The sequence below is a fragment of the Budorcas taxicolor genome, chromosome 20 (assembly GCF_023091745.1).
Source record: "Budorcas taxicolor isolate Tak-1 chromosome 20, Takin1.1, whole genome shotgun sequence".
In the NCBI taxonomy this organism is placed as follows: Eukaryota; Metazoa; Chordata; class Mammalia; order Artiodactyla; family Bovidae; genus Budorcas; species Budorcas taxicolor.
The window spans coordinates 25,887,463-25,906,855 of record NC_068929.1 but is presented as its reverse complement, the minus strand read 5'-3'; the positions used below and the strand labels follow the sequence as shown (position 1 = coordinate 25,906,855).

At 38.1% G+C, this 19,393-nt stretch overlaps 1 protein-coding gene across 1 annotated transcript in view; it reads left to right on the top strand.

Moving 5' to 3' along the window:
- MAP3K1 (mitogen-activated protein kinase kinase kinase 1) overlaps window positions 1–4,428 on the top strand; it is a 74,902-nt gene extending 70,474 nt beyond the window's left edge. The window contains exons 19-20 of the mRNA XM_052659041.1: window positions 563–694; window positions 1,975–4,428. Coding sequence (XP_052515001.1) covers window positions 563–694; window positions 1,975–2,124 — 282 coding nt within the window. The 3' untranslated portion in view covers window positions 2,125–4,428. The remainder of the gene's footprint in view (window positions 1–562; window positions 695–1,974) is intronic.
- Window positions 4,429–19,393: the final 14,965 nt, after the last annotated feature.

The following is a 19,393-nucleotide window of genomic DNA, read 5'->3' as shown; positions in this document are numbered from 1 at the left end:
TCTGTGTGGCAGCGTTACACCAAATAATTTTGCAGTGTTATCCTGTATATGCTTACTAACTGGAAGTCCACAGCCTTAAAACTAAGGTTTTGATGATATCCTTGATTTTCAGGCCCTTAATCCCTGCTTTTCCATAGCCTTTAGGCAAATTTATTAAAACCTATTTCTAACAAAGAATTATTGGATAATTTATAGTAGTTGTTTTCTGGCAAAGCTAAAGTACATACAAAATAACTGTGTTCTGAACCCGGTCTCTTCCGTTGTGTTCAGAGCTCTTCATGTTCATACACAGTGATTACTAGTTGTCCTCTTGAGTTTACTAAGTGTACTGAGGCGGCTTTGAAATTCTGACATGACTCTGCTTCAGAAGCTCACAGTTCTCCAAAATATATTTGTGCCACATGGGAAATTAAGCATATTAATAAAATCACAGATAGTCTATGGAATTGCTCTTTGTACCCCCGTTTTTCTCTGAAGTAGAAAAACTAGAACCCATAAAGAAAGAATGGCTTTCTCTTTTTCTAGTGAGTCATATTTCCAAGTTAACTCTGCTTTATTTTAGGTCCTCAGAGGCCAGCAGTATGGTCGGAGCTGTGATGTATGGAGTGTTGGCTGTGCTATTATAGAAATGGCTTGTGCTAAACCACCTTGGAATGCAGAGAAACACTCCAATCATCTTGCTTTGATATTTAAGGTAATCGTGAGATAAAAATGACTTCTTTATGCTAAAGTTGGCAACAGGCAAATTTTCATGGATTCTTCTTCACTATCAATCTAACATGAAAGCATATCTTCAATAAGTGTATGTGTATCTAGGAGTTGATATGGTGCAGTGAATGTTGGCAGCCTCAACAGCAGTTCTCATGCTTTATAAAGTCACTGTGAACACTGAATTAGCAGATACTGAATCATTGCTCCTGGGTGAAATATGTACCTACATACACACACACACACACACACACACACATCAAACTTTTAAATTAAAATACTGGAAGCTCTATGTATTGTACTGTTACAATTCGTAAATGTATTATTTTCTGTATTTAAAAAGGTCATACCTGAGGCAGAGGCCAAGGCTGTTCTACCTTTCTGACAACTCTCAAATTAACTGTTTCCACCAGAGAGTTATGTAATGATTGAGTTTTTAGTGTTTGAGTTAGACCTGTGCTTGTTTAAAAGCTTGGGCTTTGGAGTCGTACAGACCTGGTTCCATCCTTTAATAGCCATGTGAGTAGGAAAATTATTCTGCCTGCCCTGTTTCCTTGTTTACAAAATGGGTGTAATAATAATACCTACTTTATGAATTATTCATGTCATCGTATGAGAATAAACAGAATTACCTCTGGGGCTGAGTAAAGCACTTACACCACAATCACCTCTGTTGCTGAGTGGCTAGTGTAAGTCCTCCGAGCTGACCCCCAGCACCTCTCACCTGCTGTAACCTCATTGCTCCCCAGTCTTCAGGTCTCCCCATTCTTGGAAAATTTCCTCAGTCACCTGGGGAGAAAAAATCAGTGCAGTTGTGTTTCTGATGTAGTCAATTGACTGGCCAGGTTTAGTCTTACTCTGAATAGCTCTCTGTGCTAAAAAAAAAAAAACCACCACAGAAAATGCAGTGAAGCAAAGAGGACAAACGATTTTGGAGAATATGAGGAAAGCAGAATTGAGTGAGTGAATACCTGCCTAATCATTTTGATGCACCTTGGCCTTGTTCATTTGAGACCATAAAGAGGACTGCCGCTCCCATCTCATCTCATCAGGAAGTATTGGGTCAGATTCATGAGTTTTACCATAGACACCTTGTTAGGAAAAAGTCCACCCACTTGTTTTAATTCCTCTTTATAGGATGCACAGGTATCCTATACAGATACCTGTATAGAAGTACTCGTACTTGTTATCTATACAGAAGTACAGTACTTCTGCATCAAAAACTCTAGCTCTGGAGCGCTTTCACACTAGTGCTTTCTCTCACAGATTGCCAGTGCAACTACTGCTCCATCCATTCCTTCACATTTGTCTCCTGGTTTACGAGATGTGGCTCTTCGTTGTTTAGAACTTCAACCTCAGGACAGACCTCCATCGAGAGAGCTACTGAAGCATCCAGTCTTCCGTACTACGTGGTAGCCAGTTATACAAATAAACTGTTACAGAGACAGGATGCTCAACAAGAGGAAAGAACTTTTGTGGGGAACCACTTTGATGATCTGCTGGCCTTCATGCCACTGAACAGCTATGAACAAGATCAGTGGGGAACCCTTACCTAAGTATGTGATTGACAAATCATGATTTGTACCTAAGCTTAGTATGCAAAAGTCCACAATTTGTGCAGAAACTGTAAACCGTGCCTTTCAAAGAACTGGCCCTTAGTAAACAGGAAAGCAGTGAACTCTGCATGACTAATTAACAGAGCTTAATTATTTGGAGCACTTTTTCAGCAATATTAGCAGCTGAGGGGCTCAGGATCTGTTTTAATGTTTCAATTATTCTTCCATTTCATATCCTGATCACAAGCAGGGGGTTCTGCAGTTCTGTTCTTTTTTGTCACTGGCTATAACAGTCAGTATCTGCCTCTTTTAGGTCAGAATATGCTATAAGTAGCAGTAAATAAATATATTTTTGAAAAGTTGACAACTTCTTTATGACCCACAATTGACTGTTTTTTTTTTTTTTTTATGCCTGGGCAATTGTGGTTCATTGTGCATTTTACTGTTGGCCCATTCATTTCGTTTTTGGAAATTACGGTTCTATACTTTCATTTCACCTTCATTTTTGTTTAATATTCAGGGAAAGGTGACCTTTTCAAACCACACACAAAAAAGGTAGAACTAGATGTGAACTAGAGTTTATTAAATATCTTGCTGTTGCAAGAGTTTTTTAAAATACAGATTTAAAAACTTTGTTTTTAAAATTGGAATATGATAAAATACTACCTTCATTGAGTCAGTCACTGCTCTTCTCATGCAGGTTAAATATAAATTAAGTGAAAATCAAATGTTCTCTGTGATGCAGCTCACAACCAAGATCAAGATGACCTTGAAATGTATTTGAACTTTGTTTCTTTAGTAGGAAACTTCACACCATTTAGGTCTTACAATGTATGTAATAATCCATCATCCATCATCACCACTGATAATGTTAACTGCTATTTTCCTTCCACCATGTATCATCTCTTTACAGTAGGCCTGGCTGAGAGATACCTAAAGAAAAATTAATTTAATTATGCAACTACAAACAAGTGTTTCCAAACAATAAATTTGCTTCAAACTTGGAAAATATGTTCAGAAAGAAAAGTGACATTGAAATTTCATTTACGCACTAATTCGTTGGATTTTGCACAGTTCTCTAATGTTTTTTATCTGAACTGAATTCAGATGCATGGAATCCTGAAGGAAAATGGCAGCTCCTTTACCCTTTTTCTGTGAGTTTTTTAAATCAAGTACTGATTTAAGTATTTAATACAACTTTTTGAGATGTTAAGTTTTAACTCTTCAGAAGCCAGTTGAATTGTTGCAGAGTTAAATAGAATTGGTTATTCTCAAAGACTCAGGATAAACTAAATAAGCTATATAGAGAGTACATTTTAAATGTACAACACAAATTGGAAGTAAAATAAGTTACAAGATAAGTTTACAGGGCAGTTTTTTTTTAATATAAATGAATGTGTTTCTTAGTGAAATTTTACATTCCTTTGGTTGGAAGATTGGCAATATTTGAAGAGTTAAAAATAGTACTGAAATGTGAAGTTTGGTAGCTCTAAATGTGTTGTGTTTCCTCTTTTTTTTTGACTACTTTAGAATTTTCACAGCTCTAATCAGATTGTTTCCAGGTCTCTCGTGTGCAAGCTTTAAAGGATGCACTCTTGCCATTTTATGTACTGGAAGGTCATTGGTCAGATTAATACTGTGTCTGACAGAGATGTAAACTGTATAAACTGAGGAACCTCAGCTAATCAGTATTACTTTGTAGACCACCATGCCCACCACATTTCAAACTCAAACTGCCTCTAGATGCCAGAATCCATTGTTTGAGTTTGTTTGCAGTTCCCTCAGCTTGCTGGTAATTGTGGTGTTTTGTTTTTTTGTTTTGTTTTCAATGCAAATGTGATGTAATATTCTTATTTTCTTTGGATCAAAGCTGGACTGAAAATTGTAATGTGTAATTATTTTTGTGTTCTTAATGTTATTTGGTACTCAAGTTGTAAATAACGTCTACTGCTGTTTATCCCAGTTTCTACTACCTCAGGTGTCCTATAGATTTTTCTTCTACCAAAGTTCACTTTCACAATGAAATTATATTTGCTGTATGACTATGATTCCTAAGACTTCCAGGGCTTAAGGGCTAACTTCTATTAGCACCTTACTGTGTAAGCAAATGTTACAAAAAAAGAATCTCTGGGTTAAGAAAAATTTGGCTTAAATGTATTCTTTGTTATTTTAAATATATCAAAGATATTTTAATTAAAATTTTTACCCCCTTGAACCAATTTTATAGTATTTGTACCTATTTTGGTGTTTTGTCTTTATAGTAAATAAAAGTTTTTGAACAAAGGTTGTTACTTTTATTTTGGAATAATTCCATTCTTAAAAAAGAGTCTAAGAACACCACAAAGCACTCCCACATACCATTCACTCTCAAAAGCCTCACCCACTCAGGTTTTGCCAGCGGTCTAGTTATATCCTCTATAACAAAAGGATCCAAACCAAGATCAGCTTTGTTCTTGGTTATGTTTCTTGAGTCTCAGTCAATCCAGAACGAGTCCTTCTTCCTTGACCTTCACACCTTAATTTATTGTTTTATAAAAGTAATTTCGTTTCCATTCAGTGCTTCCGCATGCTTCGGTTCAGAGTGAGCATCTGTGACAGGAATATCTCAGAGGTGATGCAGGCCGTGTTCTTTTCACTGCCTCATATCCGGAGGCATACAAGGTCAGTCTGTCTCCTTGCTGTTGATGTACACTGGATGGCCTAATAGGCTTCACCATAGGACTCTTGCCCTTTATAATTAATATCTACCTTTATATTATTTTGTAGAGGTGATACTTTGAGACTAAATAAATACATTGCTATTTATCCAACGTTAGCTCTCGGCTCTTAGCTGAATTATTACTTTGGTTGGTTGCCAAACACTGATTTTCTGGTTCCTGCACACCTGTATTGTGTGTGTGTATGTGTCGTGTCCAACTCTCTATGACCTCATGGACTGTAGCCCACCAAGCTCCTCTGTCCATGGGATTTCCCAGGCAAGAATACTGGAGTGGGTAATAGCCTATCCCTTCTCCAGGGGATCTTCCCAACCCAGGGACTGATCCCAGGTCTCCTGCTTTGCAGGCAGATTCTTTACTGGCTGAGCCACCAGGGAACCCCCATATATTTATTAATGGGCATTTTGCTATAAGGAAGACCTTTCTCTTCTTTCATTTATTACTCACATATCAAAATGGGTTTGTGGATTCCTATTCAGTGAGATAGAATTCATTATTGTCATCACAGATTTACTCAAATTGTCACATTTAGCTATTGGGAGCCTCTCAGAGCTTAGCTTCTTTCTGGACTGACAAGCCACCCATTATTCTTTGACCACTTCTATACTTTCAGACCCATCTTGTGTGTTTGCTTCAGCCTTGGGATCAGCAATTTTCCAAAGAGCCCTAACTCCACTGTTAAAAAACAGTGCTAGATATGCTCATTGCTCTGGGGTGTCACTGCTCCCATGCCCTCTTGGTAGACAAAGCTAGAATATATATATAGTTTTATGCATACTACTACTACTACTACTAAGTCGTTTCAGTCGTGTCCGACTCTGCGACCCCATAGACGGCAGCCCACCAGGCTCCGCCGTCCCTGGGATTCTCCAGGCAAGAACACTGGAGTGGGTTGCCATTTCCTTCTCCAATGCATGAAAGTGAAAAGTGAAAGTGAAGTCACTCCGTCGTCTCTGACTCAGCGACCCCATGGACTGCAGCCCACCAGGCTCCTCCGTCCATGGGATTCTCCAGGCAAGAGTACTGGAGTGGGCTGCCATTGCCTTCTCCAAGCTTTATGCATACATATGCAAAATACACACACACATATACAAAAACCATAAGTTCATACCAGTTTTCAATTTCAGTCTACCACTACCCAGATTCATTCAAGACTCCCTCTTTCCACATTTGTAACTCCTTTTCTGGACAGTAAGAAACCTGGCTTCCATTTGCCTCAATATATTGACTTATGCTATGGTTAGATAACATCACAGATTCAATGGATGTAAATATGAGCAAACTCCAGCAGACAGTGAAAGACAGGGAAGCCTGGCCTGTTGCAGTCTATGGGGTCCGACATAACACAGCAACTAAGCAACAACAAATGGACTGACCTGCTCAAGTTCTCCACCCACCTGTGTAACCCGTAAGGCAAGTAACCTAAAGGCAAGATAAGCCGTATACTTTATTTTTCAGGGTAGTTTTAGGTTCACAACAAAATCGAGCAGAAGATTCATGGATTACCCATACACTTCCTGATCCTACATACTGCATAGCCTCCCCCACTATCAACATCACATGCTTTTTTGACAAAATGAAGAAAAGGGTTTTAAGAAATTTTTCTTTAAAAAAAAATTAACTGAAAGTTACATTTTTTAAAAACCTTCCTTATGTGGTTTGACATGTCATAAATTTGCATATAAACACTACTACTGTCCCCAGAGAGCAACAGATAAACTTAATTGATCCTGTTCATATGACTCGATCATGATACAGAAAAACATAAAAACCATCCTCCTATGTTAAAATTGTTGGGAATGAAAATAAAGATTTATTCACCAGCTACTATTTGTCAGGGACATTTTGCAACACAGTGATCATGTTCTGTTTCTCAAGTGAGGAGATCAGGCAATTGCAATCGTTCTGCAATTCAAGGTGGACCAGGGAACTCATCTGGCTGACCCCAGGGTTTTAGTCTGCGATTGTATCTTGTTTTCACTGTGTGCTGTTGCTTTCTACTTTCATCCTTTGTATTTCTGCTCAGCAGTCGTTTTCCACATGATCACCCTGCAAGATAGGTAATGTCACTGAAAAACTGAGTTCAGATGCCATCCTGTGTCTTTACATTCACTTTAAACTTTCTGTAATAGCTTGGTTTTAAATGTACACTTTTTAAATAGGCTCTGAATATTTTTCCTAAAGGGCAGATTTCAGTCATTTCAGGAAAATACTAACTTTGAGTAAAGCTTTCTGTTTCAGAGGAATTAATAAATTCTGTTGTTCCTTGGTTCTATTTAAATGATATTAACAGTTTTTAAAAATGATCAAATCTGTAGGTTACATGGAATCTAGAAAAATGTTGGGGTATCATGCCCATATGGAAATGCCAATGAACTGACATAGTAGTAACTCACTTGTTATAGAATGTACGAAGTACTGCAATCAATGGAGAACACAATGACAAACAGAAATGTATATAAACTGCCATATTTCCATGTTGTGACAATTTTTAGGTTTGTCATTTTTTAAATTTTGCTATAAGCAAAAGGCACATGTTGAATTGCCACAAGCAAGGAAAGGATTTTAAAGTAGGTAATGATTATGGACACAGTAACCACAGAGCCTGAAGCGTCACCTGGGCCAAATCTGGCTCTGCCACTTGCCAGTCATATAACTCCTGTTTGACTTTCTGAACCTCCATTTCTGCATCTATAAGATGAAACAAAACAGTCTTGAAGAGAGCTTATATAAATGGCTCAGGACAGTGCTAGGCACACTGGAGGCACAATGTGTGTTTGTGAATGAAGTGACCCAAGAGTCACAGACTCAAATGCTTCAGCCTTGTGATCAGCTAGAATACTGTGGGGCTAGAATACCCTTAACAGAGCTTTTGGCTGACCTGTGAGTTCAGGCCAAATTCATGAGGGCCCACGGTTACCATGCTGGAACTGAAGGAAAAAGCCCACTATTGCCAAAATCTGTAAATTTTCAAAAGAAGCTGGACAGATCTAGATGTTACATGCAATTTCTTAATGTTTACACACTGGAAGCTAATTTTACATTTTTATAAGGAACTGTAGGCTAAACAAAATTCACATGTTTTATCTGGCCTGTGACTAGCTGGGTCCAGGCTTATAAAATAAAAAAAGAAGTAGAAAATGAGAATGAAATCTCAGCTTTGGGAAACTGAATCCAGGATTTTTGCCTTCTGAGATATATGACATAAGGGAAAAATGAAGATGCTGATTATAAATGCTAGAGAACTAACCTATGAGGAGAAAATTAATGTCTGATTTTAAGCACTAGTGTGAAGTGCTTACCACTAAAGCCTAATTACCATGTAGCAAACTATACGTGAGAATGCAAGTGTTAGTCGCTCAGTCCTGTCCAACTCTTTGCAACCCCATGGACTGTAGCCCACCAGGCTTCTCTGTCCATGGAATTCTCCAAGCAAGAATACTGCCATTCCCTTCTCCAGGGGATTTTCCCGACCCAGGGACCAAACCCAGGCCTCCCGCATTGCAGGCAGATAGTTTATCATCTGGGCCTCCAGGCAAGCCCACTATGCGCATCCGGCATTCAAACGTGCCATCCCAGTGGCGCAGCCAAGCCTGTGTGATGGAAGAACTCCACCCACAACTGAAGCCAGCCTCACCACTCTGCATCAACCTGCTGTCACTATGACCCCTACCCCACAGCCCTCACTTCAGCTTTGCCTCGTTGAAATACAGTGAGGCTAAACCGATGATCTAAGAGTCATCTCCCAGAGTTCTTTTTCCCACAATGCTGAAATTCATATTAGAATTTATTTTTGAGATGACTAAGTGCTGTTTTTCCCTTAAAATCAATTTACTTAATGAGCTCTCCCGACATCTATGCAGACATACTCAGAGGATGAGGGCTGTAACTAGGATGAAAAGGAAGAAAGAAAAGGAAGGGAAATAATAAGGAATGGGGAAATATTGGAAAACCTTTGGCAGGGAGTAGCATGGCCATATATGTATTTTTTTGAAGAGCATTCTAGCAGTATCTTGAAGAAAGAATCAAATGGGGCTGGCTCAAGAAGAGGCAGAGAGAAAGTCAGAAGACAACTGCAGTATCTAGATAAGAAGGTATGAGGGGGAGGGACTTCCCTGGCGGTCCCAGTGGATAAGACTCTGAACTCCCTGGTCAGGGAACTAGATCCCGCATGCTGCAACTAAGAAAAAAAACATCCTGCATGCCGCAACTGAAGGATCCCACAAGCCACATGGAAGATGAAAGAGCCCACGCCACAACTAAGGCCTGGCACAGCCAGATAAATAAGTAAATATTTACAAAAAAGAAAGTATGAGGGGAGAGTGATGTCAACATCAATAGAAGATAATTTCCCTACCAACACTGAGTGATGAAGGAATGGAAAATCTGAACAGACCAATAACAAGTAAGGAGACTGAACTGGTACCCCAAAGCCCCTCAACAAAGAAAAGCCTGGGCCCAGATGGTCTCGCTGGGGAGTTCTATCAAACATTAAAGGAATCAATGCCAATCCTTTTCAAACTCTTCTAAAAAACTGAGGAGGAGGGAACCTCCCAAACTCATTTTATGAGCCCAGCATTACCCTGACACCACAGTCAGATAAGTAAGATAAGGAGAAAAAAGAAATGTACAGGCCAGGGGTGGTCCCAGATAGCGGTGTGGGAAGATCTGGAACTCACCTCCCACACCAAATCAACGTTCAGAACATTTCCATCTAGAAAAGACCTGAAAACTCACTGACCAGCGCCTTCATGATAAATGATAAATGGGCCACCCTGGGACAAGCAGGAGAGGCAAGGAGTGGGCTTACTGAACCCCCACCAGCAGAGCAGTGATCCATGGTCAGGAGGGACGTCAAACGTGCAGAGCTTCTCCCTGAGGAGGGAGGGGTTCGTGCCCCCCATCGAGTCCTGCAAGCCTTGGGACCTGCAGTGGAACAGATGAACCCCCAGAAGGTTCTGGCTTGGACCCTGGACCAAAGGGCAGAGAACTGAGATATCTCTCTTAAAGGGCTCACATGCAGACTCACTCGCCCTAGAGACCAGTGTAATGCAGCAGTTTGAAAAGTGCCTGTTCTCCATTCTGACTGAAGCAGTTTATTGATACATTTCCCACCAACAGGGTAGGGAGGTTCCTTTATCTCTGTATCCTCTCTATAGCATTTATTATTATTGTATATTTATTTATATTATTTATTATTATTGTAGACTTTTTGATTGTGCTCAATCTGACTGGTGTGAGGTGATCCTTCATCATAATTTTGATTTGCATTTTCCTAATAATTAGTAATACTGAGTATCTTTACATGTGCCTGTATCTATATGTCTTCTATATGTCTTCTTTGGAGAAATGCTTATTTATGTCTTCTGCCTATGTTTTGAGTGAGCTGTTTTTTGTTTTTCCGTATTAAGCTGTATGAGCTGTTTGTTTATTTTTGGAAATTAATTCCTTGTCAGTCACATTGTTTGCAAATATTTTCCCCCATCCTATAAGCTGTCTTTTCATTTTGTGTATGGTTTCCCTTTGCTGTGCGAAAGCTTTTAAGTTTAATTAGGTTCCAATCATTTACTTTTGTTTTTAATTCCATTGCTCTAGAGATGGATCCGAAAAGATAACACTATGACTTATGTTAGAGTGTTCTGCCTGTTTTTTCCTTTAGGAAATGTTCTTACATTTAGGTTTTCAGTCCATTTGGGGTTTACTTTTGATTATGGTGTTAGAGAACACCATTTCCTTCTTTTATGTGTAGCTGTTCAGGTTTCCCAGCACACTTACTGAAGAGACTGTCTTTTCTCCATTGTATATTCTTGCCTCCTTTGTTGCAGATTAAACATAAGGGCATGGGTTTACCTCTGGGCTCTCCACTCTGTTCTATTCATCTACCTGCCTGTTTTTGTGCCAGTATTCATTACTATACCTTTGTAGTAATTATGGTACAGTCTGAAATCAGGAAGTGTGATTCCTCCAGCTTCATTATTCTTTCTCAAGATCGGTTTGGCTACTGGGGGTCTTCTGTGTTTCCATACAAATTTTTAAATTATTTGTTCTAGTTTTGTGAAAAATGCCATTAGTATTTTGCTAGGGATTGCACTGAATCTACAGATTGCCTTGAGTAATATGGTCATTTGAACAATATTAAATCCAAGAACATGGTAGAGCTATATCATATGTTTCACATGTTTGCTTCAGCTTCTTTCCTCCCTGTCTTATAGTTTTCCAATATGGGTCCTGTACATCTGTATATTCTTCAACTTGGTTTCGTTTATTTTTGCATTTTACCTTTATTCCCTTTTTTCCCCTGTAACGGGATTTCTGTATTTAAGTGGCAATTCAGCCTTCACTAACTGATCACCAGTAGAATTATTTAGGGAATTACACAACATTGCAGAGTCGGACACAACTGAGCGACTGTACGGAACTGAACTGACACAACATCCAGAAGAGGGCACCAGAGTAAACGTTTTCTTTAATGAAAGGATGATCTTAGCAGTGTGCTGACTGACAAATAACTGAAAATCAGACTTTACACCACTTTTTTCTCAAGAATAAATCTCACTGCTCCTTTTAGAAAAATGAAAAAACTCAAGGCAATTCACTGATAATTCCATTTTTCCATTCAAAACCTTAAGTTCAGTGTTTATCCATTTTCTTTGAGGACAATACTATTCTGCTATCCCCTTGAGACAAGAGTTAACAGTTACAACCACTGCAAGGCTTTAAAAAGACACGTGATGCCTTCTTTCCTGGTTTCCTGTTCTCAAGACCACCTGCTCTTGGTAGACTCTCACCCAGCTGCCAACCACTGTTCCTCTGAGCTTCTCAAACTAGCCCCACATGCTAGTGCTCTGCTTAAGAACCTTCAATGACTACCTACTGCCTATCTCATGATTTCATAATGGTCTGATCTTACTCTGCCTATTTCATTTCCTACTACTTCTAATGCAAATTTTTACTCTGAGTAGACCCCACAGTATTCATTCCCACTTCTGCACCTTTGCTCATGCCAATGGTTCTCAATCTAGATGGCAGCAAAGTGGTTGGGGAAAGAGGTTGTGCGTGCCTGTCAGTTGTGTGCAAGCATGCTCAGTTGTACCCAACTCTCTGCAACCCTACAGACTGCAGCCTGCCAGGTTCCTCTATGGGATTTTCTGGGCAAGAATAATGGAGTGGGTCGCCATGCCCTTCTCCAGGGGATCTTCCCGACCCAGGGTTTAAACCCAATTCTCTTATGGACCTACACTGGCAGAGGGGTTCTTTACTTCTATTGCCACCTGGGAAGCCTGGAGAAAGAGATGAGTTTTGCTAATTCACAGACTAACAGAGATCATTTTTTTCTCCTTTTTATGCAGTATTTTCTTTTCTTTTACTTTCTTTTTTTCCAAGGGAAAGTATGAACACAGTCCTCCACTACCACAAATTTTATCCAGCCGAGTTTTCCCCATTTGGGGAAGTTGCAGGTGTCAACACACCTGGATAGGCCTTGCCCTGGGAAAACCACCTTCATGATAATTATTTCACACAGTATTTTAGATCCTAAAGCACAAAATGACTTCAAAATACTTTGTGTCTAATTTTATCAATATGCAATATACTACTGTCATTCACAGAACTGACATTAACTTCAATATCTGAAGCTAATAAAACGCCCTGTCACAACTTTCCTTTTAAAAATTTGCATTATAATACGTGGCTGTAACACTCAATTCTTGATCATTTTTGTCTTCAGACCCCATTATCCTTTAAATTTTACTGAGAATCCCCAAGGATTTTTTGTTTAGGTGAGTTATACCTATTGATATTTAGTGTATCATATTAAAACTGATAAACTTTGTTTACTTATTCATTAAAAATAACAATTTAAAAATCTATTATATGTTAATATGGATAATGTATCTTTATGAAAAATAGCTAAATTCCCCCAAATAGTGAAAAGAATGGTATTTTAATATTTTTGCAAATCTATTTTATTTCTGGCCCAATAAAAGATGGCTGGATACTCATACGTACTTCTGCATTCAATCTATCTTACCACATATCATGTGACCCCTAGAAAACGCCACTGTACCCTTGTGGGAGAATGAGAATAAAGACAAATAACCTCTTAGTACTATTATGAATATAGTTTTGACCTTGCAGATCTCTAAAATGGTCATAGAGACCCCCAGTGTCACTAGGCAGGACTTGGAGAACTGCTGGTTTATGCTATCCCTTCCTGTCTACCTCTCATCTATCTCCTCCTCTTTGAAGCACTCCTTAACTCCAGGAACTCATACTCAAATTCCGTGGTAACTATTATTTAATATTTATAATTATGTTTTTCCAACTAGACCTTAATATTGGATGTAGGCACACAGTTATCAGTGAACAAATATTTGCCAGTTATGTTACCCACATTAGATGATGTAGCTTTAGGCTCCAGAATATCCACCAACTTTAAACATCAACTCTCTTACAGCAAAGAACTGTGAAATAATGACTCATGCAAAATAAGCTTGTCCTCCAACAGTTTGAAAAACAGTTCTTTCTTGGATAAAGTCAAAGCTCTAAGTTATTTACTGATCCTGACCATAAAAAATATTAAGTGGATAAACTGCCAGGAATTCATAAAATGTTTGACTATCTGCTAGTTTGTCAACATAAACTCAATCTTTTCATCACTTACTACAGAGAGAGTAACTTTAACTCCCTCTGAAGGTGGAAAGAGAATCCCTCTTTTCTTGTCCAAGAGCAGAAAAATATTGGTGGGTTTATTCGAAATGATTCAGTAATTCCCTCCTGCATTTCCCTATAAGACTGGCTTTCTAATTCTGGGCTATTTTAAATCTTACCTTCTCATTTCAAAATTCCAGTATTACCCTGTAACTATTCTCATTGAAGATCCTGCCTCATAGGTCAATGAGAAACTAGAAACCGTCACAATTTAGCCCTCAACTTTCTCCAACCAAGTCCCCTAACACACCTTCCATTGAGCCCATAATCTCTGCCTTCCGTCTTGCTTCAGATGAAGATGCATCCGTCCTCCTGTCAGAGGGCCTCTCTACTTACGTTCTGAATCAGGTCCTACCTTCTCAAGAACTTTATTCTGGAAATTAGTCATACATCTCTATCAATTTCTTTCTTTCTGTTGGATCATTCTCATCAGCACACAAAGATGATATAGGATCTTCCATCTTACAAAAGTTCTTTTCACCTTTGGCCCTATTTCCCTGCCTCTCTTTTTGTAAACTTACTGAAAGAGTTGTGTACATTTGTTTTTCCTACTTCACCTCACATTTTCTCAACACACTCAAACTTCTCAGCAAAACTGCTTTTGATCAAGTGATCACTGGCTTATATCTTGCAACACTCACGGTTCCTGCTCTATCTACATTCTTTGCCAACTCTTCTTCAAGTCTTCTGGCTAAAGACTCTTAATTTTATCTCTGATTATGGCTCCAGGTGTGAATATTCAACTATTTACTTGACATTTCTCACAGGTATTTTAAAACTTCACCCTCCACATCCATTCATCAGCAAGTCCCGTCAGCTCCTCCAAAATATAGTCCTAATCCATTCACTCTCTACATCTCCATAGCTACCACTTAGTCTAAACTATCATTATCTCTCACCTGAACTATTATATTAGCCTTGTAATTAACCTTCCATGTATGGTGACAGCCCACCTATTATCCACAAAATACTCAAACTGGTCTTTTAAAAACAAGAATCAAATCCTATTACTTCTCTGCTCATAACCCTCCAAAGACTTCCCACTACACTAAGAATCTCAAATCCTTCCCTGAACCTGCAATGCCCCACATGATTCGGCCTCTTCCCTGATGTCATCTTTCCCTTCTCCTTTACTATCATGTTCCAGCCACATGGCCCTCTCTTCCTTGCTTGAACATAGCAAGCTCCTGCCCATCTCACTGCCTTTGCATTTCCTACCCAGAGACTCTCCCCACAGATCTTCCCACGTTTGGTGCCTTGTCATTTAGAGCTCAGTCATACATGCCACTACCCTATCCAATGTTGCTACACCAGTTCCCACCCCCAAGTGACCTTTAGAAAGAGAGTGAAGTCCCAGGAGGAAACAGATGACACGCACGAAGTCCTCCATCCCACTCTCTTCTCAGGACTCTACCTCATTTTCTCCAGGGCACTCATCACTGTCTGATATTATCTATGTGTTTAGTATCTGTCTCCTACACCAGAGCTTCAGATGCAGCAGGTGCTCAATGGATTATCTGTTGAAATCTCATTCTGAACTAATTCTGGAAGTTAGAATCCATTTAGGGACACAAGCAGTATTTGTGGATTTTTAGGATATTAATAATAAACTTTATCTTTCCTACATGGCATTTTTGTGATTAACAGCATAAATGGGCTTTAAATGAAAAAATACAGCACACATATCTTTAACTGGGTAGAGTATTTCAAGAGACTGAAAACAATAGGAAGCAGGGGTAAAGAATCAGAGAGAAGAGGGCAATTTTGGACAACAGTACATCTCCATGCCTACCAATAGTAATCTTTTGATTGTCATATATTTTATATTAGAAAATTGTCTGGCAGTCTGTTGTTTCTCATTTATCTGTATTTAAAATTTTATGTAAATCATTAAAGACACAGATGATCTAAAGGACACTACCAGCCACTATGACCTAATATTTATAGAATTTTAAACCAAAAAGCTATAAAGTATATACTCTTTTCAACAGCATTTGGTATGTTCACCAAGAGAGAGCATATCCTGGGATATAAGACAAGTTAATAAATTTAAAAGAACTGAAAACATACTTATTCTCTAATGACAAAAAAATTAAGAACCAATTACAGTAACATATCTAGGGAAATCCCAAATATTTAGAAATTAAAAACACTTCTAAATCATGAATCAAAAAAGAAATCACAAGGGAAATTTTAAAAGTATTTTATACTGAATGCTAATGACAATACAATATATCAAAATTCCCAGGACTCAGCTAACATTAATGCTTGGAAGGAAATTTTTAACTTTAGATGCATATATTAGAAAAGAAAAAAGGTCTAAAAACACTGATGCTAAAGTTCTACCTCAAGAAGTTGGAAAAAGGGCAAAATAAACCCAAAGTGAGTAGGATATATAAAATAATAAAATGAACAAAATAGAAAACAGACAAACAACAGAGAAAATTAATAAAATCAGAAGTTGTTTCTTTGAAAAGATCCATAAACTTCCAGTTACAATGAAGGAAAAAAGAAAACACAGATCACCAAAATTATGAATGAATTTATCACTACAGGTCATGCAGACATTAAAAAGACAGTAAGATTATATTTATGGACAACTTAATACTACCAAATTTGACTACTTAGATGAAATGAACAAATTCCATGAAAAATGTAACTTATCAAACTTAAGACAAGATGAAAGAGAAATTCTGAATAGCCCTACAATCTTTAAAAGAAACTCAATTCGTTATCAAAGAAAACTAGAAGCCCATGGTTTCAGTGGTGAATTCTATTAACATTCAATAAAGGAAGAACACCAATCTTACAGTTTAATTTTTTTTTTGTAGAAAGTAGAGGAGACAGGAACACTTCTGAACTAATTTCAGGAGGTCAGCATAAGCCTAATACCAAAATCTGAAATAAAACTACAAACCAGCCATGAAACTGAACAAAGAATCCACATGCATTTGATTCCTGGTTAGGAAAGATTCCACATGCTGCGAAGCAACTAGGCCCACACACCGTAACTACTGAGCCTGCCCTCTAGAACCTGTGCGCCACAACTCCTGAGCCCACGTGCTGCAATTACTGCAGCCCAAGTGCCTAGAACCTGTGTGCCACAAGAGAAGCCCCACAATGGGAAGCCTGCATACTACAAGGAAGAGGAGCCCCTGCTCTCTGCAACTAGAGAAAGCCTGCGTGCAGCAATAAAGATCCAGCACAGCCAAAAACACATAAACGAATAAAAAAAAATTTTTTTTAATGATAGAGTGTGACAAAAGTGTCACTCACAACTGAGTACTGTCATCTCAGGAATCCAAGGACAGTGCAACATTTGACAATGTGGCTTCCCCAGTGGCACAGCAGTAAAGAATCTGCCTATAATACAGGAGATCTGAGTTTGATCCCTGGGTGGGAAAGATCCCTGGAGAAGGAAATGTAAACCCACTCCAGTATTCTTGCCTGGAAAATCCCATGGACAGAGGAACCTGGAGAGCTACAGTCCATGGATTGCAAAGAATTGGACATGACTGACTGACTAAACAACAACAATATTACAATTTACTACATTAACGGGAGAACAGAGAAAAATTATGTGATCATCTCAATAAATGGCAAAGAAAAGTATTTGATATTCACCATTCATTTAAAACTTAAGACAAAAATTCTTGACAAATCAAAAACAGAAGAGATCTTTTAAAACTCTATAAATTATATCTACCAGAAAACTACAGTAAATATTAAACTTAAAGGTGAAACCTTAGAAACAGACAGAAGAATGAAGTATACTTTTACAAACTAAGGGGAGACTCCAAAATATATCTTTAATAAATAAAAGAAATTGAATATACAAAATATAAGAAACTCTATAAAGACTCCACCAAAAAACTGTTAAACTAACAAATTCAGTAAACTTGTGGGGAACAATTTCAACATGCAAAAATCTGTTGCATCTCTATACACTAATAAAGAACTAGGAGAAAGACAAATTAAAAAACAACCACATTTACAAATGCATCCAAAAAAATACTTAGGAATAAATTTAACCAAGGAGGCGAAAGACCTAGACAGTGAAAACTACAAGACATTGAAGAAATAAACTGAAGAAAACACAAATAGATGGAAAGATATTTCATGCTCATGGATTAGAAGTATTAATATTGTTAAAATGCCCATATGACCCAAAGCAATCTACAGATTCAGTGCAATCCCTATCAATGCAATCAACTTCCCAAAGGTATTTCTCACAGAAACAGAACAATCCTTAAACTTGTACAGAACCACAAAAAATCCCAAATGACCAAAGCAGTACTGAAGAAGAGCAAAGCAGGGGGCAGCATGCTGCCTGGTATCAAATATTACAAAGCTATAGTAATTAAAACAGAATGACACTGGCATAAAAATAGACACACAGATCAAAAGAACATAACAGAGAGCCCAGAAATAAAGCCATGCACATAAATAAATTTACAACAATAAATTGACAAGAAAGGAGAGAAGAATACACAATGGAGAAAGGACAGTATCTTCTATAAACAATCTTGGGAAAACTAGACAGCCACATGAAAAGAATTAAACTAGACTACCAATTTCCAGTATATACAAAAATTAACTCAAAATAGATTAAAGACTTGAATGTATAAGACCTGAAATCATAAAACTCCTCAAAGAAAACACAGGCAGTAAGCTCATTCTTACCAATGATTTTTTGGATTTGACATCAAAAGAAAAGGCAACAAAAGCAAAAATAGAAAATAAGTACAACTACACCAACCTAAAAAGCTTATGTACAGCAAAGAAAACCATCAGCAAAGTGAAAAAGCAAGCTTCTGAGTGGGAAAAAAGATTTGCAAACCACAAATCTGATAAGGGGGCTACTCTCCAAAACATATAAAGTGAAGTGAAAGTCACTCAGTCATGTCCCACTCTTTGTGACCCCATGGTCTCTATAGTCCATGGAATTCTCCAACTCATACAAATCAAAGCAGCAAAACAATCTGATTTTTAACATGGGCTAAAGATCTGAACAATTTTCCAAAGAAGATATCTAAATAGCTAACAGGTACATGCAAAGATGCTAACAACACTAAGTAATCAGAGAAGTACAAATCAAAATCACAATGAGATATCACCTTGCATCTGTGAGAATGGCTATTATAGAAAAGACAGCCAAAAACAAGTGTTGGTAAGTTTGAGTGAACTCCGGGAGATGGTGATGGACAGGGAGGCCTGGCGTGCTGCGATTCATGGCGTCACAGAAAGTTGGAGACGACTGAGCGACTGAACTGAACTGAACTGAAGGATGTAGAGAAAGGCAAACCCTCGTGCACTGTTTGTGAGAATGTAAATCCATGCAGTCACTATGGAAAACAGTATGGCTGTTCCTCAAAAAAATTAAAATTAGAACTACCATATGATCCAACAATTCCACTTCTGGTTGTTTCCAAAGGAAACCAAATCATAATCTCGAAAAGCTATCTGCACCACGTTCACTGCAGCACCATTACTGAAACCACCTAAGTGCCCGTCAATGGATGAATGGATAAAGAAGATACAGTAAATACACACACACATACAATGACTACTACTCAGCCACAAGAGAAACATGAAACTTTGCCATTTGCAACAACTGGATGAACCCTAAAGGCATTAAGTGAGATAAAACAGAGACAGACAAGTAGCATATATTCTAACCTATATGTGGAATCAAAAATAAAA